Source organism: Pyricularia oryzae, chromosome 3, assembly GCF_000002495.2.
Source record: "Pyricularia oryzae 70-15 chromosome 3, whole genome shotgun sequence".
NCBI classification, from domain to species: Eukaryota; Fungi; Ascomycota; class Sordariomycetes; order Magnaporthales; family Pyriculariaceae; genus Pyricularia; species Pyricularia oryzae.
Window position 1 is genome coordinate 2,716,365 of NC_017849.1, and position 27,050 is coordinate 2,743,414.

The following is a 27,050-nucleotide window of genomic DNA, read 5'->3' on the forward strand; positions in this document are numbered from 1 at the left end:
CGAAAGAGAAAAAAGAAAAGAGGAGACAACCAAGCTGGAGCTTACTTTTGCTAGCGTGGGTAGTTCCTACCTTACCCTATCTAGCCTGCTATTTTTTCTTCTCATTTTTTCGACCGATCTTTTCCTGCGCCTTCCACAAACACAAAATTCGCAGATTGTTTACCAAGGGAAAAAGGCTGCCGCAATAGCCAAAATTCCCAAATTTACTCAGATGAAGACTCATTAATGTATTCATGGCTAACTACTGCACAACTCGGTTCTGCCACCGATACGCATCTTCGGCGCAAGGTGGCAGGATCCCAAGCTGTGGTTGAACTACCTACCGAAGAGCTAGACTAAAGACGGCTGTATTACTCTACCTAGACTAACGTCCAAGCTCCAGAAGGCCAACGAACCGCCATGTTTGGCCCGTGACTTCGGCTGCCGGTTCAAATTCTGTACCGTTCTACAACGCCCGCCAAACCCCCATATCCGGCCACACCCGGGCGCACCCGCAGCGTCACTCGCCCTCACTGCAAAGGCTGTTTCGTTAAATTTGCGACGCACGGTCGCCATCGATATGGATAGCTCAACAGCGGCGCTGGCTACGGCGTCAGCCAAGTTGGACGCCGTAGCCCAGCAGGGCTCCAGTTCGTGGATTGGCTTCTTCGCCAACATCATACTTGGCATCATATCGCTGGTGTACTCTATACTGTACTCGGTACTGAAGCTCACCACATTCTCGATTCCCTCTCTCTTGTACACTCTGTTCTCCACGAGTTTGACTGTCACCATGAACGCAACAACACTGTGAGTATGCAACTGGATTACAGCTTTTACCGAGAAAGAAAAGAACAGAAGAAGAAACTAACACATTGATTCTTCAGCATGCTTATCATTGTTCTTGTATTCTCCCTGGTCAGCTGGTTTGTAAGATATCGTTACCTCAACATGTATTCACGTCTTCCGCCTGAGCCGCAGAGAAAAGAACCCGATGTGGATCTTTTCCCTGACACACACCCAGGGGGATCGAAACCCGGTCTTTCAAACTACCTGGACGAGTTCCTGAGTGCAATTAAGATCTTTGGATATCTGGAGCGTCCTGTCTTTCATGAGCTCACGAGGAGCATGCAAACCCGGAAGCTGATCGCAGGAGAAACTTTCAATCTCGAGGAAGAAAAGGGCTTCTGCATGGTGGTTGATGGACTCGTTGAGATCTTTGTCAAATCCGCTCGAACGGGACAGCATCCTGTGGGTGAGAGTTGCTCCATCGATTCTGATGGCAGTGATGAGCATGAGGAATACCAGGCCGGCAATCAACGCTACCAACTATTGACTGAAGTTCACAACGGCGCCCCGATGTCGTCGCTGTTTTCTATCATGTCTTTGTTCACCGAAGATATTAAGCTCAGACATGGCGGAGACGAAGGAGGAGAACCAACATCGGCAACTGAGACTTATACAAGTTCCCGGTATGGTTTGGGCAATGATTTCTCCGACCAGCGCGAGTCTACAGTTTCGGTGCCTACTACACCGCAGCTTGAGAGATCCAGCTCACACGGCCCAACCCTGCACGATGGTGATGCAAACCCCTCAATGGGAGGAAGAGTCCCTGCAAGCATACCTCCCATGTCACTGGACCCGCCGCTACAAAGCCGCCCAAAGCGCCCGACTACTTCACGTCACGCAACGACGTCGGTGCACCCGGATATTATTGCACGCGCAACAGTGGATACGACAATTGCTATCATTCCTGCCAGCGCATTCAGGCGTCTGATCCAGATATATCCAAAGTACACAGCCCATATTGTGCACGTGATATTATCTCGCTTTCAACGAGTCACCCTGGCAACAGCATACAACTACCTGGGCCTCACCAGCGAGGTTTTGCACATTGAAAAGAGCATGATAGATAATGCAACCTGTCAGCTTCCTAACTTTTTGCGAGGTGACGCTCTGACGCGGCTGAAGGAGAAGTTCAACCATGAGCGTGAACGCATCGGCGAGAAGGATTGCACCAAAGGTATCGCATTACACAATTCTTCGACTGGGCGCCGCCGCAAGTCCACTGCCTCACTTCGAAAAGAAGCGGCTCTGCAGGCCATCACACACGGTCAAAGGCCAAGCTCCGTGACGGCTTCCCCGCCACTGCAGCCGCGAGAGAGTGGGAATAAACATACGTCCAACTCAGGCGACCTCTTGATGAACATCCAGCTCTCACGAAATGGTGGACGACGCTCAACAAGCAACATGGATCCTCTTACAAGACAGTCGACGTTATTGGGGTCCCTTGAAACTGAAGTGGTCTCTCCGTTGTCACAACGCACATCTAATCCGTTTGAGACACGGCGTCACGCGCATATTTCGCTCAACAAGCGTGAAACGCGTGATGAAGATGGACTATTCCGAGAGTCCATCTTGGAGTGCATGTTCAAGGCTATTGGTCTAACTGCAAATGGCACTGGGGCTCGCGAACCCGATTCAGCTGATGCATCGCCGCGACTGACCTCTTATGATCAGATTCGTCGGGGTGGCTACTCATCACACAACGCGTTCGGGTTTATCGACCCGTACGGTGGATCTGTCGACGGTGATGCAGATTCGATCACATCCGGTGGAACAGGCCCCGGTCTACCTGTCAACCCCCATGCTCTAGCTCATGACATGAGAGACGAAGTCGAGATTGTGTTCTTTCCCAGCGGCTCAGTTTTGGTGGAGCAGGGCGAGCGCAACCCTGGTCTCTACTATGTTGTTGACGGCTTTCTTGATGTCTGCATGTCAGCCGCAGACGAATCATCAGGCGATATATTGAAAGCCTCCAAAAACGAATCTTCTCTGAACATTGGACCAGGGAACCAACAAGGCTCGGCTGGTAGAGATCGTTTTATGGATGCCAACTTAGGACAGAGCAGTAGCCGTAAGCGGGCAAGCAACGTCCGTCGCAATGTCGCCCTGATCAAGCCTGGCGGGCTTGCTGGGTATGTCGGTAGCATCTCCTCGCACCGTTCGTTCATCGACGTGGTTGCAAAGACGGATGTCTACGTGGGCTTTCTTCCCCGTCAGTCCTTGGAGAGGATCGTTGATCGTTATCCGATTGTCCTGCTTACGATGGCAAAGCGTTTAACAAACCTGCTACCCAAGTTGATTCTTCACATCGACTTCGCTCTCGAGTGGCTTCAGGTCAATGCTGGCGAAGTCATCTTCCACGGCGGCGAAGAGAGTGAAGCGATTTACATTGTTCTCAATGGTCGTCTTCGACTTGTCGAGGACCGCCAGGAAGGTGGAGTTGATGTACGTGGCGAGTTTGGACAAGGCGAGAGCATCGGCGAGCTCGAGGTCTTGACCGAATCGGCCCGATCTGGGACTCTTCATGCAATCAGAAACACGGAGCTGGTCAAGTTCCCGCGCACACTATTCAACAGCCTCGCTCAGGAGCATCCCAACATCACCATCAAGATCTCCAAGATAATAGCGTCAAGGATGAGAAAAGTCGTTGACGATCCTTCGACCTTTGTCGGGAAGGAAGGTGCATTGAAAGCGTCATTGAATAAAAGCTCATCCACCTTGAATCTCCGAACTGTCGCAATCCTACCGGTTACTTCCGGGGTTCCCGTCGTCGAGTTTGGAAACCGCTTGATGGGTGCTCTCACCCAGGTAGGCACACCCAATGGTGCTACTTCGCTGAGCCAGTCCGCCATCCTCAACCATCTAGGTCGGCACGCTTTCAACAAGATGGGGAAGCTCAAGCTTTCTCAATACCTAGCCGACCTTGAAGAGAAGTATGGACTGGTGATGTATGTTGCGGGTAAGTCAAATGGTTTTTTTTTTTGTGTTTTTCATGCCTCAAAATACCAAAATTACCCTCAAGTGCACATGATGATACATTCAAACCTCGAAGGCTACCAGCCGGTGATGGCCAAAATAAACTCTAATTTTTTCCTGATTTGCACGCCAATCCTTTTTCATCTTTATACTACCGACCCAAAAATGGGCTTATCAATTTTCCTACTAGGAAAAAATTCTCTAACGCTTTTTCCGAACAGATACCAATGTCAATTCACCCTGGACGCAGACCTGCATTACTCAGGCTGATTGTATCCTTCTTGTCGGCCTCGCCGAAGGCTCGCCGGAGATAGGAGAGTACGAGCGATTCATGCTGGGAATGAAGTCGACAGCTCGGAAGGTTTTGGTGCTTCTTCATGCCGACCGATATGCCGAGCCCGGACTCACCAGGTCGTGGCTGAGGAACCGCATGTGGATTAACGGAGGCCACCACCATGTGCAGATGGCTTTCCGCACACAATCCGTACCGATCAACCCCACAGCCAAGAGGACGGGCCCCAGCCTGAAAGAAAGGGTCCAGATTCTACAGGCCGAAATTCAGAAATACACGTCCAGGAAGGTCCGGCATAGCCCTTTCTATTCACCGGATGCGCCGTTCAAGGGAGATTTCCATCGATTGGCCAGGCGCCTATGTGGCAAGTCTGTTGGGCTTGTCCTCGGAGGGGGTGGTGCAAGGGGCCTAGCGCACATCGGAATCATCAGGGCTATGGAGGAAAGCGGAATCCCCATCGACATCGTCGGCGGTACATCTATCGGGTCGTTTGTGGGAGCGCTTTACGCAAGACATGCCGACGTTGTTCCTATCTTCGGCTTGTCCAAGAAGTTTGCTGGTCGAATGGCAAGCGTGTGGCGTTTCGCTCTGGACTTGACATATCCCTCGGCGTCGTATACTACTGGCCATGAGTTCAACCGCGGCATTTTCAAGACCTTTGGCAAGGCTCAGATCGAGGACTTTTGGCTCGAGTTTTACTGCAATACGACAAACATCAGCAAGAGCAGGCAGGAGATTCACACCAGCGGCTATGCATGGCGCTATGTTCGAGCCTCCATGTCACTGGCCGGCTTGCTGCCTCCTCTCTGCGACGAAGGCAGCATGCTTTTGGATGGAGGATACATTGACAATTTGACTGTATCACACATGAAATCTCTTGGGGTCGATATCATCTTCGCTGTGGATGTTGGATCTCTGGATGACGACGTACCACAAGCATACGGAGACACGCTTTCGGGCTTGTGGGCCTTTGTCAATCGTTGGAATCCACTCTCATCAACGCCCAACCCCCCGACCTTGGCCGAGATCCAGGCCCGACTTGCCTACGTCTCAAGCGTAGACGCACTGGAGCGTGCCAAGATGACGCCTGGCTGTGTCTACATGCGGCCCCCGATAGATGAGTACGGCACTTTGGAGTTTGGCAGGTTTGATGAGATTGTACAAGTCGGTTACAAATACGGCCTAGAATTTTTGCAGAAACTCCGAGACGAGGGTGCGCTCCCAGTGGTCGAAGAGACAGAGGCCAAGAAGGCACTACGCCGGACCATGGCGCCTCGCAGGGCAAGCATTTGAGCATAGCGATGTTGCATTATGATTTAGCGAACGACGACGAAGTGTTTCTCATTTATATTGACAATCGAGTAAACGTGATCACCTTTGATTCAAGAGCTCGCGCTTTACCTTAACCCCAGCGAGGCTACGCTGGGCATATTGCTTCCTCGGACGCCTACCAACTGTAGTTGTATTTTGCCTGCCGCAAAGGACTCCTCGTACGATAGATGTACAATATTGCAAAAACAAAGCTTGTTTGTTGACTGGTAGTGTTAATCTACATGCCCCTTGTTTGAAGCAGATTGCTTCTGATGACGTCAGTTTGGGGCCTGGTCAAGATTCTTGTGCATCTCGGATGAAACTCTAGGTACAGCACCATTTGCGGCCCTGCTGATGGGTAAGCAGGTGGAGATCTTCAACCCTGATCAGCCTCGGGCGCAATTGGGCGTCGAGAAGGTTTTTGAACTTGCGGCCAGGTGGTGAGATTGTGACAACGTGGCGTCTGCAAACAGATCGTGGCCACCTCCGTCTGGCTTGCCTCGTTGAGGCTAGATCGCATACCCAGCCTGTTGTGAAGCATAAGATAAATATAGCGGCCTGCTTGTGCAAGCCCTTCTTGTGCCGGCCAGAATCTCATATACTATATTCAAACAATGAAAGCTCCCATCGTTTGCTGCTGCTCAATATCAAACAATAGAAGAGTCTAGTCTGGTTCTACGATGGCTCATCCTTGGCCATCCAAGTCCAAAACCAGTGAACTACAAAACAAATCTCACTTCTGAAAAGCCCCAGCCCAAAAAAAACAACAACAGAAAAAGAAAAAAAAAAGAGACAAAAAGAAAGATGGGTAGGCTTCTCCCACTCGACCCACGGCCATCCAGAGCCAATCCCGAGGCCCGCTCTACGCGCAAGGAGATTGAAAAGTCCAGCACGGGCTTCAGCTGGGCGACGGCGGCGACCCTTGGCGTGATCGCGGTCACGATGCTCATCAACGTCGAAAAGGGCGTCGAGAAGTGCGAGCAGCGACACCAGCGCAAGGGAGATTGGGACAGGTGCAACGACTGCCGTGACAAGGGCGCTGGTGCTGTGGTTCGGAGCCGAGACCGAGGTCGGGACCGGGCTCGGGCTCGGGCCAGGACCGAGACGCCCACCAGGACCCGGGGTTCGAGCCCGAGACGTGAAAGGAGCTACAGTCGACGCCGGTCAAAGTCGGTCATCTTTGAGGAATCATCCGAGTTTGGACCTAGGCAGAAGCTGCGCCGCGAGGGCCGCGAGGGTTCGCCTACCAGGGGCAGGGGAAGGAGCAGAATCCAAGATGGTGACAAGGACAAGAGCAGCCAGAGTCGGTCGTCTCGGCGATCAGGAAGCTGACTAGGATCGCTTTCAAATTTAGTCGCCTATGTGGTAGAATTCGATTCTGGATTTGTCATGAATGTCCGTAGATGTGTGTATTTTCATACCTGACGGCTGGCATAAAGCAGCCATTATGATAATTCAGATACACTTAATTCAAGTCAAGATGTATCAAAACGAAGTAGGCCCATCAGAATCACCAAACTTGCTACTCATCTTCAGCATGAACAGAATATGTTTCGTAGGATTGCTGCTGTAATCATCAAGAACCATGTATGTCTATTCATCTGCACACATGAGCACGGAACTTCATCCTATGTGCCTGTTTGGTTTCGTCGGGCATTCCAAGAAAACCTTGGCCCGGCCTTTCGCCGGAGTCTCGCCTCGTCCCCAGACCCAAACCATGCCCATTCGACCGAACAGGCAGGCACCTTTCTAAACACTAAAAATAACGCTGCAGTATCAACTATGTCCCAACGGTTCGTGGTGGGAGCATGGTAAAAATGTATTTCGTCCAAAGCCACTCGAGGTACCGGTTCCTCGGTATTCCAAAATGAATCGAAACCCCTCCCAGTTTTTTTTTCACAGTACCCAAAGCCCAAAAGGAAAAGAAATACGGTTAAAGGAAGCTAAAAATAAACCGCGAGGTGTGACATGCGATCAGTCGGGGAACAGACGCAAATATTGGTATCAATAGTGCCCAAGAACGCCTGGAAAAGAGAAAGCGTGACCAAGGAAAGAAAAAGAAAAAGGAAAAGAATAAAAAGAAGGAACAAGCCATTCCCCTTTGCGTTGACTAATCATATGCGAAAGGGGCGCCTTTAACCGCCTACATGACATAAGTGTATGGAGAGACAGCAGAAAAGAAAGATCATATTCAGTCGTTGCAGTTGAGCTTTTTGGTGCTGTGGTCCGTGATTCGTGTGCTGATTATTCGATGGTGTTGACATCCACTGCACCTATAATACTTGAATGGTGGCAGTGTTGAGATTAGGGGTGAGCTTCAGTTCGTGGTGGCGACCAAAGCCGTCTGTTGTTTGATCGACATGTTCATCTGCCCGAGGCGTGCGAGGCTCTCCCAAGAACTCTTCGTCAACTGAGCTGGCGTCGTTCATGCAAGACGCTTTGGGTGTGGCTGGGTCGACCTGGGTGTGGAAGTACACCGAGGACGAGTTTCGTTTGTAAGACCTGGGAGGAGTACTGAGGTTCAATGTTGATTTTGGTGTTTGGTTGGCCTCTGTACTATCAAATGAAGATCGGGCTGGGCTCTGAGGGTAAGCTACGTTGACATCAATGTCGTTCTGGCTGGCATGTGATGATCGCGCGGGGTTCCTCGCCGGCAAGCTAGGTACATGGCGCTTGGGAATGGTGACCAAAGCCCCCTTGGCCGAGACAACCTGGGCGGCCTGCCTCGCCATTATCACGGCGCGAGTCGGCTGGGCAGTTGTGGCCACTTCATAGATGATGGGTTCATCATCATCTGACTCGTCGTCTTCGTCATCCGCGTCGCCGTCCCGCTCTTCCTCGTCCTCGGGAAGCATAATTGATGCGGCGTCCTCTACTGGACCAATAGAGTTTTTGGTCTTCGGCAGCTGCACAGCCTGATCGACTGTTGTCGGTGCAGACTGCTCAGCGAGCTGACCGTAGCGGAAACTAAAGCTTTCCAAAGGGCTCATGTCGATCTTGGTGTAGTCTATCTCCTCTGGCTCCTCGGCCACCGAGGGTGGCTTTGGAGAGGTGTGTTTCTTCGAATCGATATTGCTGGGGCTAGGCGATGTCCTGGCTGACTCTCCTAGATCCGTCTGTGTGAAGGCATCCGTCATTGACGTAGCCTGAGTCCTGCTCGACATGTAGCTTCCCCTGTTGCTGCGGCTCACAAAGGTATCCGTACTCTGGCGTTGGGAATTGTTGGAGATCGGGCTAGCCGGACTGGGGCAGTAGTCCAGGTTTGTGCTAGCTGGGCGGTTGTTGGCCCCAGCCTCTCGAATCTCAAGTCCGGCCATTTCCAAGGCGATTATACCGAAAGGATCCGGGTCATCGACGTCAGGGAGACCGAAATTTGGCTTTATAGGGGATATTGGTGTGCCTGCCGGTGTTTCAATTGTGGCATCACCAGGAGCTGGCTGCTGGGACAAAGCCTGCATGATGCGTACGTCGTAGTCGGTACGGCCTTCGGCAGCCTTGATGGCCTCGAAGAGAGGTGAGATCTCGGGGATCTCTCTCCTGACGTTTCCTGCCAGGATATCTGGGATCTCGACGCCGGCACCATAGAACTTCTCGTTCTCGTTGCCTCGCTCGGTCACCAGGGAGCCGTCGAGCTGCACCGCACGGTGCTGGCCTCTAGCCTTCAAATAGGTTAATACACTATTGTCGAGCTCCTTCCATCTGGCATCGTTCTCCAATAGGCCAACTGGGACGACGGGGCCTACGGTAAGGCCCAGATCGGCCCCCAGCATGACCTTGGAGCGGGTGAACATCTCCAGGGCGGCGAAGCTGTTGATGACCAGAACGCAGTCGTAGATATCGACGCCAACGACGAAGCCCAAAGCTGCCGTGTGGAGAAGGATGCCCGAAGGAGGTGACCAGGTTCCGTCGGCCTTGCGTGCAATCAAGATTCCGGATCCTCCAGACCCTGACATCCATAGACCCGAACGCATACATGAGAAAATGGCCAGGCCAGCAGCTTTTTGTATGATTCTTGGTGGGACTTTCTTCATTATCTGGACTTGACTTGAGGAACTCGACGTTTTTGAGATTGTTAATGGCGGCGGGTTGGGCAGTTCTGCGCCAGCATCGGACTCGTATGAAAGAAATCCGTCGGCTGTGTGGCGGGGGAGGCGTTCTGGTTAGCTGCAAAACCTCGTACTATGCCTTTGACTGCGCGGCCGTTGAACCACGCCAGGGAGGCGCGAGCGAAAGCCATCAAGATGAACTTACTGCAGAAAGACTTCAATATAAGGGCGGCCTTCTCGCACTCCCTCTCGAGGCTACTCGGCCAATAAGTCTCCTTTCCATACTTGGACACGACAGCTTGTGTTGTTGCTGCCGCCGCGGCCGTCGGTGGTGTAGTTGAGTGTGTAGCGGTGCTACCCGAGATGCGAGACGGTGTGATTCTATCAGCCCAGCCAAAGACCCTTCCGAAGGCGCCCGAGTTACTGCTTTGGCTATTTTTGGGAGATGAAGCGCCAGTACTGCTGCTACTCCTATTCCTGCCGTCAACCGACCTGGTGCGTTCCCAGGTCGGTAGCAAGGAGGATACCCGTTGCATGATGTTCTCTGGCAGTGTGAGAGCACTGCGAGCTGCTGCTCTCAGCCGTGTTTACGGCATGCGCAGAAGTTGGTACTTCGTTCGTTCACTCGTTCGTTCGCTCGTTCGGTCGCTCGTATGTGAGTTGTAAAGGGTCAGGACGGTGGCGCAAAGGGCGTCGTCAGTCAGCAAGCCCTAAACCGTAGCCTTGGTGTTGGGCGTCCTTTAGGCCTTTTTCTTTTTTTTTTTTTGGATTTCCTGCAAACGCCCTACTTCGTCACCAAACAGCAAAGCGCTGCTTGTGACGAAACTACCTGCACACCAATTAGGTACCTACCTAGGTACCTTTATAAATTGGTGGAGGCGGGATTCCCAAACAAGGAAACAAAAAAAAAAAAAAAAAGAAAAAGTCACGAACAAAAAGAGAGACGATATTAGGAATTGCGGGAATGACCAAACAGAAGATCTAACAAAAGATCAAGATGCTGGAAGCTTGCCGGCCCCAGGGAAGGTAAATGTTTGTACCTTAGCTTACAAGTGAGCAAAGCAATTCATTCAATTCCAGGATGGCCCTGGCGGAGTCCTGGTGACGTGGGTGATGACCGCACTGCCGAGTGAGCAGCACCAAACCATGCAAGTTTAATGGGAGCAGGTAAGAGACGACCCGTAGGAGTGGTGGAGCTCAAGCAACTGAATCTGATTAGAGTGGTATTATGTGGGACCAGTGGTGGGGTCGAGGCGCGTCGGTGGACTGAGCTTTTACTTGCAGCCGACGAAGGTGGACCGAGCGGACCTTTTTTGCTCATGCACTGCAGCCAGCAAGCCAGTCAGTTTTGGTTGGTTTTGGGGACTCTGTGGATGGGGGGGGGGGGGGGCCGCTGACCTACACTAGAGTTACTGCATGTAGTAATACAAGATAGCAGAGCCGGTCTCACGGCCTTGTCAGTCGGGCGTACGACCAAGTTTGTGCGGCAAAAAGAGCGTTGACAAAATTGGGTGTCGATTTTGGGCTTGTCAAGTCAACTCGGGAGCGTCAGTGCCAATGCGAGTGTGACACGAGATTGACGATTGAGCTCGTTTGCGGAGATTGTCTTTTTTTATCCTTCCCAACAACCAAGTGGAAGGTCCAGATTGACGTGTTTTTTGCACCTCGCTGATGATTTTGTGATCCTGATGTGGTCGACGACGGTTGGTCTTGGCAACTGCAAGGCAAGGTACAGTACCAACGGCAAGGTACCAAAAAGGGGATGCAGTACAGCGTGCGTTTGGCTGACTGCCTTTCCAAAGTCGTTATGGGCAAATCAATTGTTATAAGCGCGGCCGGATGTCCTTGCGCCCCTGCAGTCTGCGACAGTATGCAACCAATGGAAACCGATCAACAGAACCGACCAGCGCGGGCGGGACGGGCTAGTGATAATTCCTTGGAGGTCGGGCTGGGATAAATGTAGGCGGACAAATCGGGTGTTTTTGTTGCGTTGACGTTCGGGCTGAGGCGTCGTGGTCGAGTCAGGGTTGGATGTTCGGACATGTGCTAGTTGTGTAAGTAGTTGGGTGGCCAGTGATTATTGGTATTCGTTAGGTTGTCCTGGTTTTCCAGTGAGGCTCGGTTTTGTTTTGTTTTCAGTTTCCTTGGATCTGATCGTTCCTTGACGCCGGCGTCGCTAGTGCAGAGCGAGTCAAAGAGAAGAAGAAAAAGAACTATACCGTGCAGGTGTTTGGTCAAGTGTTTTTTTTTTGCCCAACAAGGGATCTCGTTCTGGGGAAAGGGAGAGAGAACAAAGGAGGGACGCGGGATTGGGATTTCTGCCAGCAAACGGCCCTCTGTTAATATTACGAGTCACAAAGGTGCACAATGTACAGGGAACAAAAATTGGCCGACAAGAAGCAAACCGTAATTCAGGCAAGGCGTCAGGGGATAAAAGCAAATAGACTCCAGGCCGAGCTTTAATCGGCCAATAGTTGAGGAATCGACCATCCTGTATGAGATGATTTGAACAGCTCCAAAAGCAAAGCATTCGTCTGGAATGATGCTGTTACTCGCCAGCTCTGTGCCATTCCAGTCTCAAAGTCGCCTCGCCTCACCGGCTGGTGTCTGGGGAGGAGGGCAGGTTGCTACGTACCGTAGGTACTGTACAGTTCAATTTCTCCCACTCTTTCTCTGTCTTCTTTTCTTGATACTTTCTTCTGCATGTAGCTATCCCACTTGCCCACCTCCTCCTACTCATTGGCCACACCCTCTCTTTGTCTTTCAATCTCATCTATGGCAGGGGGTGATAATCAAACATATGTTGAGGCGGAGTTCTTGCAGGCCGCGTACGAAGTGGCTATCTGAATCTCGTCCCATCTCCCATTCATCTCTTCTTCTCCAGCTTGCTACCTGGCTATGGTTCTCAGCTTGGCCGACCCGGATGACCCTGCGAGGCGACGTTTGAAAGGCAAAGGCCGATCATTGGTGTTTCCCCCATGTCCCGTCGCCATTTTCTTGTCACGAACAAAGTAAATTACTTCGTACCTAAAGATTCGGCCAGAAAGTTGACCCTTCCTGTGATTGGCGGTCATGATGATCAATTCTTTTCGCCCGGATGCGCACGTACGGGTTCCTGCTTTTTTTGTGACAATCTTGAAGCAATGGCGTTTTCTTTTATTCTTCTTTACTTCTTTTCCTGTGCTCTAATTAATTCGAGTGCGGTAGTGGTGGACTCCTCAGCCATTGAAAGTGCCTCCTTTCTTGTCTGCCCCCCCCCCCCCCCCCCCGGGCAGTGCTTTGGTTTCTTTTGCTTTCCAAGCCAGCGTGAGATTCGAGTGGGGCCACAGTAACAGCTTCGTGCACAAGTTTAATGTATGTACAGTACCCTGCCTCCACTGGTAATGTTTGCCTTGTGGAGCTGGCGGGAGTCAGCCCCAGGCTTGCTTTTAGGGGTGGTTATATTGGTGAACGAATACATTATTATTAACTTTGCCTGGGTACCTCGGCCCTTTTTGCACAGCAACATGATTATCTGCACGCAATTAATGATCAGTGTCCCTCAAGGTTAAATCTGCTGCAGATCATATTGCTACATGTAATCAGTAGCATTACTAGCATGCCCGCCTTCCCTGAACAGGTCACAGGAAACGGCATCCCATCGACAAGGACCGCATATATTGAATCGAGGACTGGCTTGACTGGGTACTGCTATCGAGTGGCTTGTGTGGGTGGGTGCAAATAGTTTCGACCACCAGCATTTTCATTGCCAGGGGCAGCAGATCGGGGATTCGCGAAGGGAATCCATCCTTGGTCCCACACAAACACCACCACTACACCTGATTGATGTTCGGAACACTCCTCCCTAGCTCAATCCATCCCGTCGGAGCGGACAAATTCCCGGCAACCGAGAGAAAACAGGCGGGAGATGTGCGTGGTAAGGAGGGAGGCCCCTCAGGGTCGGGAAGCATGCTCCTATCTTTTTTGGTAGCGAAGCGAAAACAGAAACAAGCAAGGCTCGGAAAAAGGAAACAATTTGCACTTGTCGTCATTCAGGAATTCAATCCACCCCCTGCATCGATACGAAGTTAATGGTCGATTCAGCAACACAAAAGGGGGCTAAGGGAAGCGGCAGAAGCGAAAAGGAAACGGCAGAACCAAAAAGGAAAAGGGAATGGGAGAGAAAGCAATAGTGAAAAGCAAAATAGCAAACGCAAACTCTGCAAGATTTCCCGTGTCATTATCATCTACTTACGTACCCTAGGTACCTACCTAGGCAGCACTTTACTCCGCGGACCGTGTTTTAGTTGCCAGCCATACCGAAACCCTCCGATCCCAAAGAATACCTACTGTAATTAATTACTGTACACACGCGTACAACCATAGTGAAGACCACAAAAATATCCATCTCAGCCAATTGCTGTGTTGTACCTGAATATCCGCTCGTGTCATTCCCCAAACTTGACAATCGCTTCAAATCTCTAGACCGGAGCCGCGTTTAATCAAAACACCAGCCAGGAACAACTCTCAGGGTCTGAGCTCCGCTGAGAAACACTTTGACTTTCTTTTTACTTTTTCTGGGTCTACGGCTTGCCCCCCTCCCCGAAAAATCCTTTCTCGACTCGAGCCAACAAAGGCTGTGCCCATCCACCAAGCAAGCCATCTCCTCCATACTCCCCAAAAAAGCAGGGCGGACCCACGGTTGTATCCGCACTTTATCCAACGAACATGGTATCGAATTAAGAGCATGCGCCCGTCGGGACCCAATCATCCTCCGTCGGTTCCCAGGTTGATAGTGAAAGCGGAGAAACAAAGGGTCAAGAATGGAGAACCAGAGGCCTAGGCAAACCAGGCTTCCCACGAGTTTGCACTCATCATCAACCAGGTAGTTGGAAAGGCCAAAAGGGCCTAGACCAGCCCCGGCTTCTCTTGTTTTTGTACAGTAGTATAAGGTAGTACATACCGTAGTTACTACAGTAGCACTTGTCGAGTTTTACGGGACCGTACTAATTCATATCCCTTGGTTTAATTCGCACGTGTGTTTCTGCACGGGGAAGGCGGAAGCAACATGCCTCTCGGGCGGGCGATTAACAAAAAGAATTCTCCTGTCCCCGTTATCACGCCCCATTGATGCTGCATGAATAAAATTACATAGAAAAACAACCAGAATACCTCCCTCCCCGATTCATGATCATCCGACATTAAACACTTATTCGATGCAAAAATCCGACCGAACCCTGAAGGTAGGTTCATCCGTCCCTGCCTCTTCTGTACAACCTCCAACAAAGCACCCGTTCCCGTGAGTCGGGTTGGCACCGGTCGCTCAGCCAGTCCCGACCGACTCCGCGCCTCAACTGTTTTGCGCTACTCTGAACCTGCCGCGTGTGATGACCTCTTTGATCGTTGTGGCGTCGTGTTAAGTCTGTGTGTCTTTGCCACCACTACAATGGCTTTCGTTTTACAGACCATCGGCATAATTCTTTTTTCCCCTCTTTTCTTTGCGGGTTTTATGCTTTATCTTTTTGTTTTTGTTTTCTTGCCTTTAAAAGCCCTTTTTGAGGCCACCGATGGCGCCCACACCTGCTTTGACCTGGTCGGCCTGCTGCGCCCCGGCCAGCTGAGAGTCGACAAAGTCCTGCCCCGCCTTCATACCCTGTGCTTGTAGCCTTTTCTTCTCTGCCATTGCCTTTGCCTTGAACAAGTATGTGCTGCGAAGGGAATACCAGGGAAGAGCGGGCCCCGCCATCGGTCAGTATGTTGTTTTCTTTGATACGATGTAGTTACTTGTATTCCGGGAGCAAATAAAGTAAATCTTCTATGGGTGATTGTCTTAGAGCTACAGTCCCTTGAATAGGCAACTTACCCAACCTGCTCGATATAAGGGTCCAGATGACCTTGCTCGTAGGCATAGTAGAGGGTCGCCACGGCGATGATAAAGAGCAAGCAAACGACTAGTGCCTCGATCATTTTGCAGGACTTTTCTGGCCGTTTGTTTCGGTGGCTTTGTTTTTTCAAGTGTGTATATAATTAATAGAAGTATGAGAATTATATTCAAGTTGGTGACCGAGGTTTATCGTCTTGCTAGGCTTCTGATGTTTGGAATCTGTGTTGCTTGTCCTTGACGATCGACTGTTTGCTTTTCGTCGAACTCATTATATACCTTTTTTTTTTTTTTTTTACATTGATCTTGGTATCTCTATACGTCACATTGCAGTTGAAATCCTGATATTATACAGTGTCTTCTTTACTTTATTTTTTTTATTTTTTCTTCCTCCCACTCTCAAACGTCAGCAGCCTTACGTTGTGTGAACAAAGTAACGAAAGAGATCTGCAAAACCACGGTGACGTCGAACTCCTCAATTCCCCCAGGCCAAACCCCTTCAGCTCCGCATCAAGAATTGCCACCACCCAGCGTCTAGGGGTCCATATCAGGTTTTTCCATTCCAAATAAATCAACCAGTGGCACACATATCACGGACTTTGCAAAGAAACAATATTCACTGCACACTTGCCGAATACCGGTACTATTGTTCTACATTTCTATACAAAACCCCAAATATTTGCCCTGTATAATCCTTCTCTGGTAAAGCTACCTCCAATTTCCTTGGCATCCCGCCAGGTTTTTTTTGTGTTTTTTTCTTTCCCACTTGCCCAAAAATGCAGCCCTGTGATGGAGACGAAATGCAGGGAAATGGGGCCAAAGATATGCTCCCCGTCATCATGGAGCGGATCGGAAATGCATAATTGTGATGTAACGCGCCAGCCCAAAGAGGCATATCCCGAGACTTCCAGTTCAGTTCACATACATTTTGCTCAAATGAATCCCAATCATCAATCATTCGTATATTCATGCGCCAAAGAGAGCCCAAGGGGAAAAATACACACCAGAATACTGAAAGAAAAGCGAAAGCGCAAAAAAAGAGAAAGAAAAAAAAAGTAAGAAGCAAAGAAACCAACACCGGGGCATCGTTGCCCACCAAACAATGCTTATGTACTGCGTGAGCAGCTTTGCGAAGTATCCTCTAGGCAATGTGTAAAAAATATCACGGTAGGAGACTGACTGCCCCTGCCGGAGGAGGTCTCATCCAATGTTGTCTAACTTGTAGTAATATTATGTCGTAAGTCGTGAACAAGCCAGCCAAGCAGCTACAGTATATCGCATGGCAAGTTGGAAATGTCAGGTTTTTTTTGTCGTAGCCTTGGCACGGCTGTTGTTGTATGGCACGTGGGCCCTGTCCCCCCTACACGCAAGGCTTTGGTGACAGACAAGACAGCGCATGGGGACAAGGTCCAAGTTCAGCTCAGCAGGGTCCATGCATGGGCATTAGGCGCTCTGTGGGCTGGGCGAGCGTGCTGGAGTTCCTGGGTACTCTCCGCCACGCAAGAGATACCTCTCGAACTCTAGGCCATCATCTGCACTGTTGTACAGAGTCCTGCCACGCTCCTCGTCAGAGCCATCTTCACCGTCGTCCCTCAGGATAGGGTTGAAGATGTACTTCTCGTGGGAGTTTGGGTCGAGCATGCCACATTCGAAGTGTCCACTAAGATGCACTCTTTCAAGGTGTGGGAGTCGGTTCTGAAGGGAGGTAAACAGTGATCGGAAAGTGCCCCGACCAAGTTGAATGCCACCCACCACGGGTCCACCGGGTTTGGAAGCCCAGTCACCACCGAGGCGCAGGCGCTTGAGGGTAGATCCATGCCTCTCCAGGAACCTGCGGAGATCGCTCTCATCGCAAGACAGTCCCTCCAGCTTGAGGTCGGTCAGTTTCTTGAAAGCAAAGCTACTGCCAACCAACTCTTGAAACCAGATGGCAAACTTGTACTGGGGGCTGGCGAAATTGTGAAATCCCAAGCTGAGTTGCTCCAGATTGGTCGCAAATTGCAAAAAGTGCCCGAAGCCGTTGATAGCGCGAAACTTGGCAGAGGGCAACATCACCTCGGAAGGATCGACTATGACATCGAGGCGAGTGAGATTGGCTAGAACTGCGGGGGAGTTCCGGAACCAATGTTGACGGTGTTGAGGAACCTTGAAGAGCTCCATGGGTAGTCGGTCGATCTCAAGTGACGATACATGGGCCTGGGAGGCTGCAGATATCAATGCATTGAGGTTTGAACAAGCCTGTTTGCGATCAAGTTTGCGGTTGATGGGAAGTCCCAAGGCACAGCTCAGGAGCTCAGCATCTGGAGTGGTTTTATTAAAAGTGACTCTGACATCCTGAAGGTTGGGCAGCCTCGAGAATGCCTCGCTCAGCAGGTCCACCTGCGCGTCGAAAGGAGTAGCACTCTTTCGGAGAGCCTCAATCTGGCGGTATCGTTCCCATGCACTCTGCAGACTAGTATCGGGTTCGTCGTCGCCTTCGGTTTGAAGGAAGGAAGCATGACAGTCGCTAATTTCGAAAGGATGAGAAAAGTCAATCAAGACTTCTCGGATAGCCCCCCTGAGCCGGTCGTGGCCTGAAATGGCATGGAGGCGTTTGACATCATCCCGCCATGAGAAAGAGCGGAAAACGGGGGGCACGAGGTATTCGTAGCCAAGCTCCGCTAGTTTGGGAGAGCATTCGCGAAGAGCCTTGACGGCATCGGGGTCGCAAAACTGGAAAATGAGCCTTACAAGCTCCACGGGGAGAGAGTCCATACCGAACTGTAGAGCATTGGGACAGAAGAAATTTGACAACGAAGCAGACTGAACGCCAAATCGGTGGGAATCAGGCCGTTTAAGAGAAGCTCCCGGGCAGCAAAAAGGCGGACTTGAAGAAGTTTGGAGAAATTCGGTGTGATTGGCCAGGACAAGGGGCTGACAGGAGGTTGGCGGAGTTTGGTCTGCTAACTGGCAAAAGGGTTCAAATCAAAGCAGCCGATCCACGTTTACCCCTGCGCATCCGCCAGTCCAGTAGCAAGCAGTCAGGGCAGATAGATGGATATGGGAGGGCCACTAAACTTCACGAACGCCGCTACGGACCAGTCAGGTCTGACTTCTCAAAGACGCCTTTGAGACCTTTTTTTTTTTTTTTTGCAAGGTAAAAGGACATTTTGCTCGTGGGCATTGATTTTTTTTTTTTTTTTTTGGTTGGTTTGTTCAACGCTGCCTGCCGTCTCTTGGGTCTCGCCGCATGCATCATGGTAGTCACCGAAAGTCGAGACGAACTGTCGGTGAGCGAGCAACCATGTTCACGCGGAGCCATGCCGCCAGTGGACCCTTGTCACTTTTTTTTTTTTTTTTTAATTCCTTCTCTCTGTCTTCTGGATCTTCTGGTCTGGGTGGTATGACAGGGCCAAAGACCCTCCCTGCCAATCACCAACCGAATGGGTAAGGCGGGCCTTGGTGGGTTAAGGCAGACGCCACAGTCAGGCACCGTGCTTTTTTTTTTTTTTTTTTTTTTTACTCAAAAGTACCGCGTAGAGTGAGAGGAATGCGGGCGAGACGGGCCAAACTCTGACCGATAGTGACAAATTGAGAGAAAAAGACACGGTACAGTAGGGCTTGGAGGGGGAGCAAAGAACAAAGAAGCAAACTAAGCTGTCTGCGCCGCGGAATTGAGCCCTGGTCTTCCGTTGAATGAGACAACAGGAAAAGTGGTTCAGGTTGTGAAACCCAGTCAACATGGTGCTATCTTACTTTGTACCTCTTGCAGAACACCTACCTACCTACTGAGTTTCGTGCACCACGGTGTGTGTGTGCGTGTGTGTGTGTGTATGGACTTCGCTTCTGTCACTGCCAACAGAAGGCGGGTGGGGAAGCACAAGGTATGTGGTATATTCCGTATAAAAATGTAGGTACCTACCAGCCAAGATAACATGCCATGTGTTAACTCAAGCCCAAGATGGGGAGTACTGTAGAATTTGGCCAGAGAGGTAAGGGTAGCGGGCAAACACCTAGACCGCCAGTCTGGTCCTCAAAGTTCCAGATCCAGATTTCTTCTCGAACAAGTGGACGCGAGTGGGCGATCCATGCGACATGTGCAGCTGTCGGCACGTACCTACGCAGCAGGTAAGGTACCGTACAGTATAGTACAGTACAGTATGGTAGTAAGTAGATCAGGCACGGGCATCGTGTCGGTCAGCAAACCCGCCAGCTGGGTCAGGTCGGCTTCATCGATGAGAAATGAAAAGGAGCGACGGAGACATTTGGTCTGCGCATCGCTGAAGGCTTACGTGCGAACGTCCTGCTCAGAAAGTCTGTGTGACACCCACACACTTACTGTACATACAGTTATTATTTTGCGGCTGATGGAAGCTGGAACTTGCGCTGCCATGGCGGCGGCGTTTGATTTTGTGTAGCAGCCGTCAGCAATTGATGTAATGTGATGAATCAACAAGACGGTGAGATGGAGTTGAGTTTGCTGGTGACCCATCACGAGGTTCGTAGAGTGCTGCATTCAGCGGGGCAAAGCAGTCTGGATTTGATGCCTGATTGTGAGTTTCATGCTAACAAATGGCGGTAATAGCCCAAGACTGTCAAGGTATGCTTGTTTACGTGCTATGATTTTTTTATAACCTTTTACCGACTTATCGTACCAGGAATCAGGTACTGTAGGTATGTCCACATACCTTCAATCAAAACGCTCGTTGGGGACCACATCAAATGCAGTAGGCTAGACTTCCGGCTGGCGAGTAAGGAAGGGCCTGGCTAAAGAGACAACTTACCATCGTAGACCACCGCCAAGGCGTTACATATCAGGCAAGGGGTGGCGATGGGTGACAGGCGGCCGACTACATAAATGACCAATCCACTCCCAAAAATAAACACAGTAGTCCGTTCCACCGCAAATTAATCAACATTAATACTCTCCTGTCGCAACTTGATACGTGAACAGAGCCGCGTTAATACTGTACACCTTAGGTAATTATACAGAAATGGACACTCAAGTTCGTCAGCAACTACCTACAGTAGGTAGGTACTTTGGTTACCTAAGAATATTGAAAGGAGTGACCTAGGGAAGTTTCTGGTTAAGTTGCAAGCGAGGTTTCGTAAAGCGTATCTTATTTGTGCAAAAGGTTCATTCCCCGCTTGACCCCCGCACTCGAATTCATGTGCAACCTGAACTGCCGAGAGCGGGATTGAAGCTTCGCGTGACAGTGTTTTTGCCCGCCTTTTGTTTCACTCTCGTTATCGATACTCTCTCTCTCTCTCTCTCTCCATCTCATGGCCGCGTACCACGTCTAGGTACTGTACGAGTCACTCAAACTCAAACTTCGGCTCTGGCAATCGACGCAAAGAAACAAATCATCAGTCCCCGTGAGGATAGTCAAAAGTCTTGTGAAAAAAAAAGTGGGAAGGAGAAACCCAAAAGGCCAGACAAATCAAATAATCCATCTAGGGCAGCCCTCGCAACCACCGACCCATGTTTTATCGGGCAACGAAGAAAGACGACTGAACTGCACAAGAGGAGGTAGTGATGCCAAGTCCGATCCCCTTTGTGTCCTCGCCAGCAGCATGAGCTCTTATGTTTTGACCACACCGATCCCAAAATGGTGTTCGCATCACTTTTGCCATCCTCGAAATTTGGATCGCGGGCAAGAGCTGGCTCTGGGCAAAGGCCTAGGTTGACGTCGTCGCGCCCAAGCCCCACAAACACTGCGTCTGCCTCGACCGCCTCCACGTCCACACCGACAAGTTCAGCCCCTGCTGCTCACGGCCATGAGTTTATCCTTGACGAAGTCCAGCTGCCTTCGATACCCGAAGAGCGACCCGATCTCCGAGAACTGAACAACTGCCTCGCGGCACTTGCCGTCGTCTTCCCAGATATCCAGCTCGATGTTTTCCGCGAGATGCTAACCAGCTTCGACTGCGAGTCACGTCTCGCTGTCGTCGCCGATGCACTTGTCAAAAATCGTGTGTCTTGGGTGAAGGGCCGGTGGAGGCTACCCGACGAAACAAACAACACCTCGGCCTTGCCAGCAGCAGCAGCAGCAACGCCGCAGACAAATGCCAAACCGTTACAGGCCCAGGGTGCGTCTCGGAGGAGGCAAGGTGGTCCAGTACCGATCAAGGAACAATTCAGGAGTGCCGAATACAGGGAAGCGGTCAGGTCACTGGCTCTTTACGAGTTCAAGGGTCTTTCGCGGTCCGCCGTGACTGCAGTCTTGGCTGAACACAACCATTCATACCTAGAGGCGCGAAAGACGCTCATCGAGGTGTCTTCCAAATCATGGCGTTTCACTATGGCGAACCTGTTTTCAAGAAAGAAAGCCGCGGTCCCGGTGACGGCGGCTGGGGCAGTAGACAGCCACCCGCTTGTCATATGGAAATCCTCGGGCAAGGGCTCTATCTTGCCTATGATCCGGTCTACGGGTAATGCAGAGCTAGACCATGAACTTTACTATGAGCTGGTTGCCCCGCTAAAGGTCAAGGCCAAAGCAGAACAAGAACACAAAGACCGTGTTCTCGCTGTTGTCATCAATATGGAGGAGGCAGAGGCTGCTGATGCCACGCACGAATGCGCCTGCTGCTTTACCACTGCCACCTTTGAGGAGATCACGGTCTGCAATGCGAACGGCCATGTGCTCTGTTTTCGTTGTATTCAGCACTCGATACACGAGGCTGTCTTTGGCCAAGGTTGGCAACGGAGTATCAATAAGGAGCTGGGCACGCTGCGGTGCCCTGCAGTAGACTCAGATGAATGCAGCGGCTGTATCCCTGCGGATCAGGTGCACCGAGCAATGCTTGAGGAGAAGAACGGGGCCGAGGTCCTGCACCGACTGGATCAGCGTCTAGCCGAACATGGCCTTATATCAAGCGGCCTGCCGCTTGTTCGCTGCCCATTTTGCAGTTATGCCGAGGTTGATGAGTTGTACATTCCTTCCAAGGAGCAACATCTGCGTCTCCGTGCGGCTAGTCTCCTTAAGGTCGCTTTCTTTTGTCTTTGTCTGATGACTGTTCCGTTTCTGCTACCTCTCATGGTCTTGACCTCCATCGTATGCCTTCTCTTCACCTCTCAGCAAGCTTTGGGTGATCGCCTAAGAAGCGAGTTTGCGAAAGCGTTGACAAGACATCGTCGACGCCGACGTGGGCTCAAGTTCACGTGCCAGTCGCCGTCTTGCAACAAGACGTCTTGCCTGTCTTGTGACAAAGCATGGACCGACATACACGTCTGTCACGAGTCCGCCCTTGTGGCCCTGCGAACGCAGGTCGAACAGGCCATGAGCATGGCCATCAAACGCGTATGCCCTCGCTGTAACACATCGTTCGTCAAAAACGCGGGCTGTAACAAGCTCACGTGTCCATGCGGCTACAAGATGTGTTATGTATGCCGCAAGGATATTGGCGGTACCGGCGACGGTGACGATGTTGGCTATCGGCATTTTTGCGACCACTTCCGGCCGGAGGGCGATCCGAGACCCTGCGATCAGTGCAACAAGTGCAATCTGTGGGAAGCAGAGAACACTGACGCTGTATTACAAGAAGCCAGAGACGAGGCAGAGCGTAAATGGCTCGAGGCCGAGGGCCACGGGCTGAACGGTGCCGAAAAGAAGTTCCTCGAGACCGGCATCTCCTCGGGACTTTCCTCCTCCCGAGCCAGACAGAACGGATTCAGAGTTGGACCAGAGCTTTTCAGCAAGGCGAAATGGCCAAGTCTACCAACTGTCTGCGACGCTATTGTTGAGAGTCTCTTTGTATGAGATAATATATCCAGTTTATGGTTTTCTTTGCACTTACCGTTGTCTCTGTTGTTTATGGGCAGAGATATTAGCTTTCACAAAACCGCAACGTGCCAGCTGATACCCGCTCCTTTTTCAGTTCGTTACTCGTCTGTTTTTTCTTCTTATCTATCTGGTTTTAATCATGCTTTGCTTTTCTATTGCTACATGTATTACACCTTGTCTACCCCGCTTGTTTTGCCAGAAAAGAAAGCATAAGGGATGTGGCAATCTGCATTGGTTGCGTCTGGCGTTGTTTTCTTTTTTCTTTTTTTTATGATTTCATTGTCGCTAGCATTGCTCCTTTCTTTGGCTTACACATGATCCCGTTCAAACGGTGAACTGAACAAGACAACCAGTCGATGTACCCTGGATATGAAATAGAAGATGTATTCACAGAACTTTGAAATTTGCTTCTTCCAAAGTTTTCAAAAAATGTATCACATCTTGAGCAGAATGGGTAGTTAACCAGGAAACTCATTCGGTATTTCAGCCTACAGATCCTACAATCACATTACAAAACACAACCGTGATGAAGAAAACGTTTGAACACTTTCCCCCATCTGATCACTCAGTACAGCTCCGCCGCGGCACCACCAATGGCCAACTTGCCCGTCTCCTTGACCTTGGTCTGGAAAATGATCTTGTTGCCCTCCTTCCACATCTCGGTCACGAGGGTCTGGCCGGGCATGACGACGCCGGCGAAGCGGACCTTGATGTTCTTGATCTTGCCAAACTGCTGGTAGACGGCCTTGCCCGAGATGCCAAAGAAGCAGAGACCGTGCAGGATGGGCTGGGGAAAGCCGCCCATCTTGGCGAACTGCGGGTCGACGTGGAGCGGGTTGTAATCGCCGCTCAGGCGGTAAATGCAGGCCTGCTCCTCGGTCGTCTTCTCCTCAACGACCACGTCGGGCGAGCGCTTGGGCGGCGTGTTGGCAGCCGTGCTGGCGCCGCGGTCTTGGGCCTTCTTGGGCCCGCCGAAGCCGCCGGACCCCCTCAGGAAGATGCTGGCCTCGTTGTAGAAGATCTCCTCGCCTGTCTCAGCGTGCACCGTCGTCACTCCGTTGCGGAGGACGGCAGCGTTGCCCTTGTCAACCACCTCGAGGAGCTTGCCGTACGACTTAAGCTTGGCAGAGGTGGGGATGGGGTACTTCTTGATCTCAAGGTATTGCTCGCCGTGGAGGAGCATCATCGGGTTGAAGTTGGGCACAACCTCGTCCATGCTGAAGGGCATGTCGGCGTTGAACTGGGGGATGACGCCAAATGTTGGCAAGACCTGGAAGTCCTCGGCTCCCTCACTATTGAGTCATTGTAAGCATACGAGCAGCTGTCAAAAGGAGGGCTTGCTTCAGAGCAAGATCAAAAGAGACCTACTAGACATAGTCGAGATCTGTCCTCTTCGCGCCGATGCCCAGGTTGTACAGGATTGAGTCTTTCTCACTGTAGACAAACTCGGTACCCTCAGTCTTGGCGTCCTTAGCCCGCTGGATGGCTTCGAGATATTGGTTGCTACCGGATACAGAGCCGCTCTAAAGTCGGGAATGAAGAGTCAATCATTATCGTTCTCATTTTGTTAAGGGCTAAGCTAAGTAGATACATAGAAGCCGCAAAAAGACATCATGTCGTTCACAGTAGCAGGCATAAGAGCAGAATAAAGAAAGTGTGATATCCAAGGTTATTCAAACTTAGATAAGGAAGCGTCTTCATACCTTGCTGCCCGCCTTGTTGTCCATGTTCTCCATGATCTTGGCAACACTGTCCTGCGACTTGAACGGGTGGTCCGCCCTGCCATCGTCAAAGTTGACAATGCGAGCCCAGTTCTTGGCCACCTCCTCGGGAGTCAATGGCACGTCAACTGGGAAGCCGTGGCCACCGCTGCGCTGCCACCTGGTGGCACCCTGCCAGCCGCTTCCGACCTCGTAAAGGCCTCCAGTGGGGTTCTCGGGAACCTTGTCGCTGCAGAGGGCCAGAACTAGAGGTGCAATGTACTCTGGCTTGAACGCTTGCACGAGCTCCTCGGGGAGAATGGTCTTGGTCATAGCAGTGCCAGCATTGGGGGCAATGGTGTTGACGAAGATGTTGTACTTGGCACCCTCAAGAGCCAGAGCTCGTGAGAAACCAAGGATAGCACATTTCTATCAAAATGGTTAGTGCTTGAGCACAAATTGGAGGCAATTTAGGAAAAATTCTTTACTTACGGCAGCGGAGTAGTTGGCCTGCCCAAAGTTGCCATAGATACCGCTGGTGGACGTCGTGTTCACAATGCGGCCATACTTCTGCTTGAGGAGATAAGGCCAGGCAGCCTTGGTGATCTTGTAGGTTCCACGGGCGTGCACGTTCATGACGGGGTCCCAAAGGTTGTCATCCATGTTTGTGAAAGCCTTGTCCCTCAGAATACCGGCGTTGTTGATGATAATGTCGATACGGCCAAAGGCGTCAATAGCAGCCTTGACAACAGCGTCACCGTCCTCGGCGGAGGCCTTGATACCAATGGCCTTGCCGCCCATTTGCTTAATCTCGTTCACAACTCCGTCAGGGTTGGCGAGATCGTTGACGACAACGGAAGCACCACCCCTGGCGAAGGCCAAGCAGTAGGCACGGCCAATGCCGGCACCTCCACCAGTGACAAGGGCAACACGGCCCTTGTAGTCAATCGGCTCTCCCTTGTCGTTGGGGCCCAGCTGTGTCGATTCCTCGAGCAGGCTGAGAAAATCGTTGGGGCCACTAGGGTACTGTGGCTTTGAGAAGTCGACGACCTGGTTCCACTTCTTGATGATGGCTCCAGGGGTGTAGGTCTCGTCGCACTTGAGCAGGAGACCGCTGGAGCGCTCCCACCTGAGCTTGGCGCAGTGGCCACCGCCAACTTCAAAGATGCCACCAGTCTCGTTTGTGTTGTTCTTGTGGACCAGGACAGCAACCAGCGGCACAACCCACTCGGGCTTCATCAAAGCCAGCAAGTCAGGAGGCATCACAGTCTCAGTCATGCGACTTGCGGCAATGGGAGCAATGACGTTGGCGAGTATGTTGTACTTGACGCCCTCCTTGGCGAGCGTCTCAGTGAAGCCAACCATGGCCAACTTGGCAGCCGAGTAGTTGCACTGACCGAAGTTACCGAACAGACCGGCGGCTGAGGCAGTGTTGATAACACGACCGTACTTCTGTTTCCTGAAGTGAGGCCATGCTGCCCGTGCACACTTGTAGGCGCCCTTGACGTGGACCTTGAAAATCAAGTCCCAGTCCTGGTCGGACATATTCTTGAAGCTGATATCACGGAGAATACCGGCATTGTTAATCAAGATATCGATGCGGCCGAATGCCTGGATGGCTGTGTCGATGATCTTGTCGCCGTTCTCGACCGAGTCGTAGTTGGCTACAGCCTTGCCGCCCGCGGCCTTGATCTCGTTTACAACAACATCTGCAGCCTGGGGGAGTCGAATGCGATGGAGTTAGCAATTGCAATGAGCGAAATACACCATCAGGCCAAAGAGAATGGGTTCCACTAACCTTGCTGGAGGTACCCTCTCCCTTGAATGAGCCGCCCAAGTCGTTGACGACGACGCTGGCTCCCCTGCTACCAAAGAAAGTAGCATATGCCTTGCCGAGACCACCGCCGGCACCGGTCACAACGACGACCTGGCCGTCGAAGCGCAGCTCTGCAGCCATGATTGTGGGGTATGTGATAGAGTAGAGGTATTCAGTTGATGGTGCAAGAAGTAGCTCTCTCTCTCTCTCTCTCTCTCTCTCTGCGTAGTCTCTAATTGAAATGCACCACGACCTGGAAGACGAGAGAAATGGAAGAAGAAATGTGGATGGCGAGAATAATTAGGGAAACAAAACTCGATGCTGTGAGGGTCGGACAGCAGCTAGAGTTTTGACTTAGTGTAAATACGTCGCAAACAAGACAGACGACCGATGAATCGGCAAATCGGACGGGTAAGCTCTCATGAGTTAAGCCGAGGCTTCCCCAGACTCGTGCAGCGCAG

At 51.3% G+C, this 27,050-nt stretch overlaps 9 protein-coding genes across 9 annotated transcripts; 4 read left to right on the plus strand and 5 right to left on the minus strand.

Annotated features, from left to right (window-relative positions):
• Positions 1–26: 26 nt before the first annotated feature.
• On the plus strand, positions 27–5,386 carry MGG_06143 (lysophospholipase NTE1; the record flags this gene model as incomplete). The annotated part of the gene is made up of 3 exons (XM_003711970.1): positions 27–789; positions 867–3,784; positions 4,023–5,386. The coding sequence occupies exons 1-3, from the start codon at positions 560–562 to the stop codon at positions 5,384–5,386; spliced, it is 4,512 nt and encodes a 1,503-aa protein (XP_003712018.1). The 5' UTR covers positions 27–559.
• An 822-nt stretch (positions 5,387–6,208) lies between these two features.
• MGG_06144 (uncharacterized protein) lies at positions 6,209–6,736 on the plus strand (the record flags this gene model as incomplete). Its single annotated transcript, XM_003711971.1, has 1 exon — positions 6,209–6,736. One exon carries the CDS (start codon positions 6,209–6,211, stop codon positions 6,734–6,736), a length of 528 nt encoding a protein of 175 aa, XP_003712019.1.
• A 230-nt stretch (positions 6,737–6,966) lies between these two features.
• MGG_06145 (uncharacterized protein) lies at positions 6,967–11,151 on the minus strand. The gene is made up of 3 exons (XM_003711972.1): positions 10,853–11,151; positions 9,656–10,774; positions 6,967–9,539 (listed from the first exon to the last, which is right to left on the minus strand). Exons 2-3 carry the CDS (start codon positions 9,984–9,986, stop codon positions 7,678–7,680), a joined length of 2,193 nt encoding a protein of 730 aa, XP_003712020.1. The 5' UTR covers positions 9,987–10,774; positions 10,853–11,151; the 3' UTR covers positions 6,967–7,677.
• Positions 11,152–11,266: 115 nt separating this feature from the next.
• Positions 11,267–12,443, minus strand: MGG_16765 (uncharacterized protein; the record flags this gene model as incomplete). The annotated part of the gene is made up of 3 exons (XM_003711973.1): positions 11,267–11,496; positions 11,856–11,941; positions 12,343–12,443. 3 exons carry the CDS (start codon positions 12,441–12,443, stop codon positions 11,267–11,269), a joined length of 417 nt encoding a protein of 138 aa, XP_003712021.1.
• A 1,972-nt stretch (positions 12,444–14,415) lies between these two features.
• Positions 14,416–15,607, minus strand: MGG_13198 (uncharacterized protein). Its single transcript, XM_003711974.1, has 2 exons — positions 15,293–15,607; positions 14,416–15,137 (listed from the first exon to the last, which is right to left on the minus strand). The coding sequence occupies exons 1-2, from the start codon at positions 15,394–15,396 to the stop codon at positions 14,972–14,974; spliced, it is 270 nt and encodes an 89-aa protein (XP_003712022.1). The 5' UTR covers positions 15,397–15,607; the 3' UTR covers positions 14,416–14,971.
• A 330-nt stretch (positions 15,608–15,937) lies between these two features.
• On the minus strand, positions 15,938–18,441 carry MGG_06146 (uncharacterized protein). Its single transcript, XM_003711975.1, has one exon. It carries the CDS (start codon positions 18,062–18,064, stop codon positions 16,754–16,756), a length of 1,311 nt encoding a protein of 436 aa, XP_003712023.1. The 5' UTR covers positions 18,065–18,441; the 3' UTR covers positions 15,938–16,753.
• A 400-nt stretch (positions 18,442–18,841) lies between these two features.
• On the plus strand, positions 18,842–19,785 carry MGG_16766 (uncharacterized protein). The gene is made up of 2 exons (XM_003711976.1): positions 18,842–19,417; positions 19,640–19,785. Exons 1-2 carry the CDS (start codon positions 19,251–19,253, stop codon positions 19,695–19,697), a joined length of 225 nt encoding a protein of 74 aa, XP_003712024.1. The 5' UTR covers positions 18,842–19,250; the 3' UTR covers positions 19,698–19,785.
• Positions 19,786–20,574: 789 nt separating this feature from the next.
• MGG_06147 (uncharacterized protein) lies at positions 20,575–23,593 on the plus strand. The gene has a single exon (XM_003711977.1). It carries the CDS (start codon positions 20,899–20,901, stop codon positions 23,047–23,049), a length of 2,151 nt encoding a protein of 716 aa, XP_003712025.1. The 5' UTR covers positions 20,575–20,898; the 3' UTR covers positions 23,050–23,593.
• On the minus strand, positions 23,526–27,010 carry MGG_06148 (peroxisomal hydratase-dehydrogenase-epimerase). Its single transcript, XM_003711978.1, has 5 exons — positions 26,572–27,010; positions 25,266–26,489; positions 24,777–25,202; positions 24,442–24,596; positions 23,526–24,365 (listed from the first exon to the last, which is right to left on the minus strand). Exons 1-5 carry the CDS (start codon positions 26,728–26,730, stop codon positions 23,639–23,641), a joined length of 2,691 nt encoding a protein of 896 aa, XP_003712026.1. The 5' UTR covers positions 26,731–27,010; the 3' UTR covers positions 23,526–23,638.
• Between the last annotated feature and the right edge of the window lie 40 nt (positions 27,011–27,050).

Coding starts and splice junctions, on each gene's coding strand:
- MGG_06145 (XM_003711972.1), bottom strand. CDS start 9,986: ATGCAACGGGTATCCTCCTTGCTACCGACCTGGGAACGCACCAGGTCG. Junction 9,540..9,655: donor TATATTGAAGTCTTTCTGCA/GTAAGTTCATCT, acceptor CCCGCCACACAG/CCGACGGATTTCTTTCATAC.
- MGG_13198 (XM_003711974.1), bottom strand. CDS start 15,396: ATGATCGAGGCACTAGTCGTTTGCTTGCTCTTTATCATCGCCGTGGCG. Junction 15,138..15,292: donor CCTTATATCGAGCAGGTTGG/GTAAGTTGCCTA, acceptor TTCCCTTCGCAG/CACATACTTGTTCAAGGCAA.
- MGG_06146 (XM_003711975.1), bottom strand. CDS start 18,064: ATGGACTCTCTCCCCGTGGAGCTTGTAAGGCTCATTTTCCAGTTTTGC.
- MGG_16766 (XM_003711976.1), top strand. CDS start 19,251: ATGGGGAGTACTGTAGAATTTGGCCAGAGAGGTAAGGGTAGCGGGCAA. Junction 19,418..19,639: donor GGCACGTACCTACGCAGCAG/GTAAGGTACCGT, acceptor CTGTACATACAG/TTATTATTTTGCGGCTGATG.
- MGG_06147 (XM_003711977.1), top strand. CDS start 20,899: ATGGTGTTCGCATCACTTTTGCCATCCTCGAAATTTGGATCGCGGGCA.
- MGG_06148 (XM_003711978.1), bottom strand. CDS start 26,730: ATGGCTGCAGAGCTGCGCTTCGACGGCCAGGTCGTCGTTGTGACCGGT. Junction 24,597..24,776: donor ACAACAAGGCGGGCAGCAAG/GTATGAAGACGC, acceptor TCCCGACTTTAG/AGCGGCTCTGTATCCGGTAG. Junction 24,366..24,441: donor ACAGATCTCGACTATGTCTA/GTAGGTCTCTTT, acceptor ATGACTCAATAG/TGAGGGAGCCGAGGACTTCC.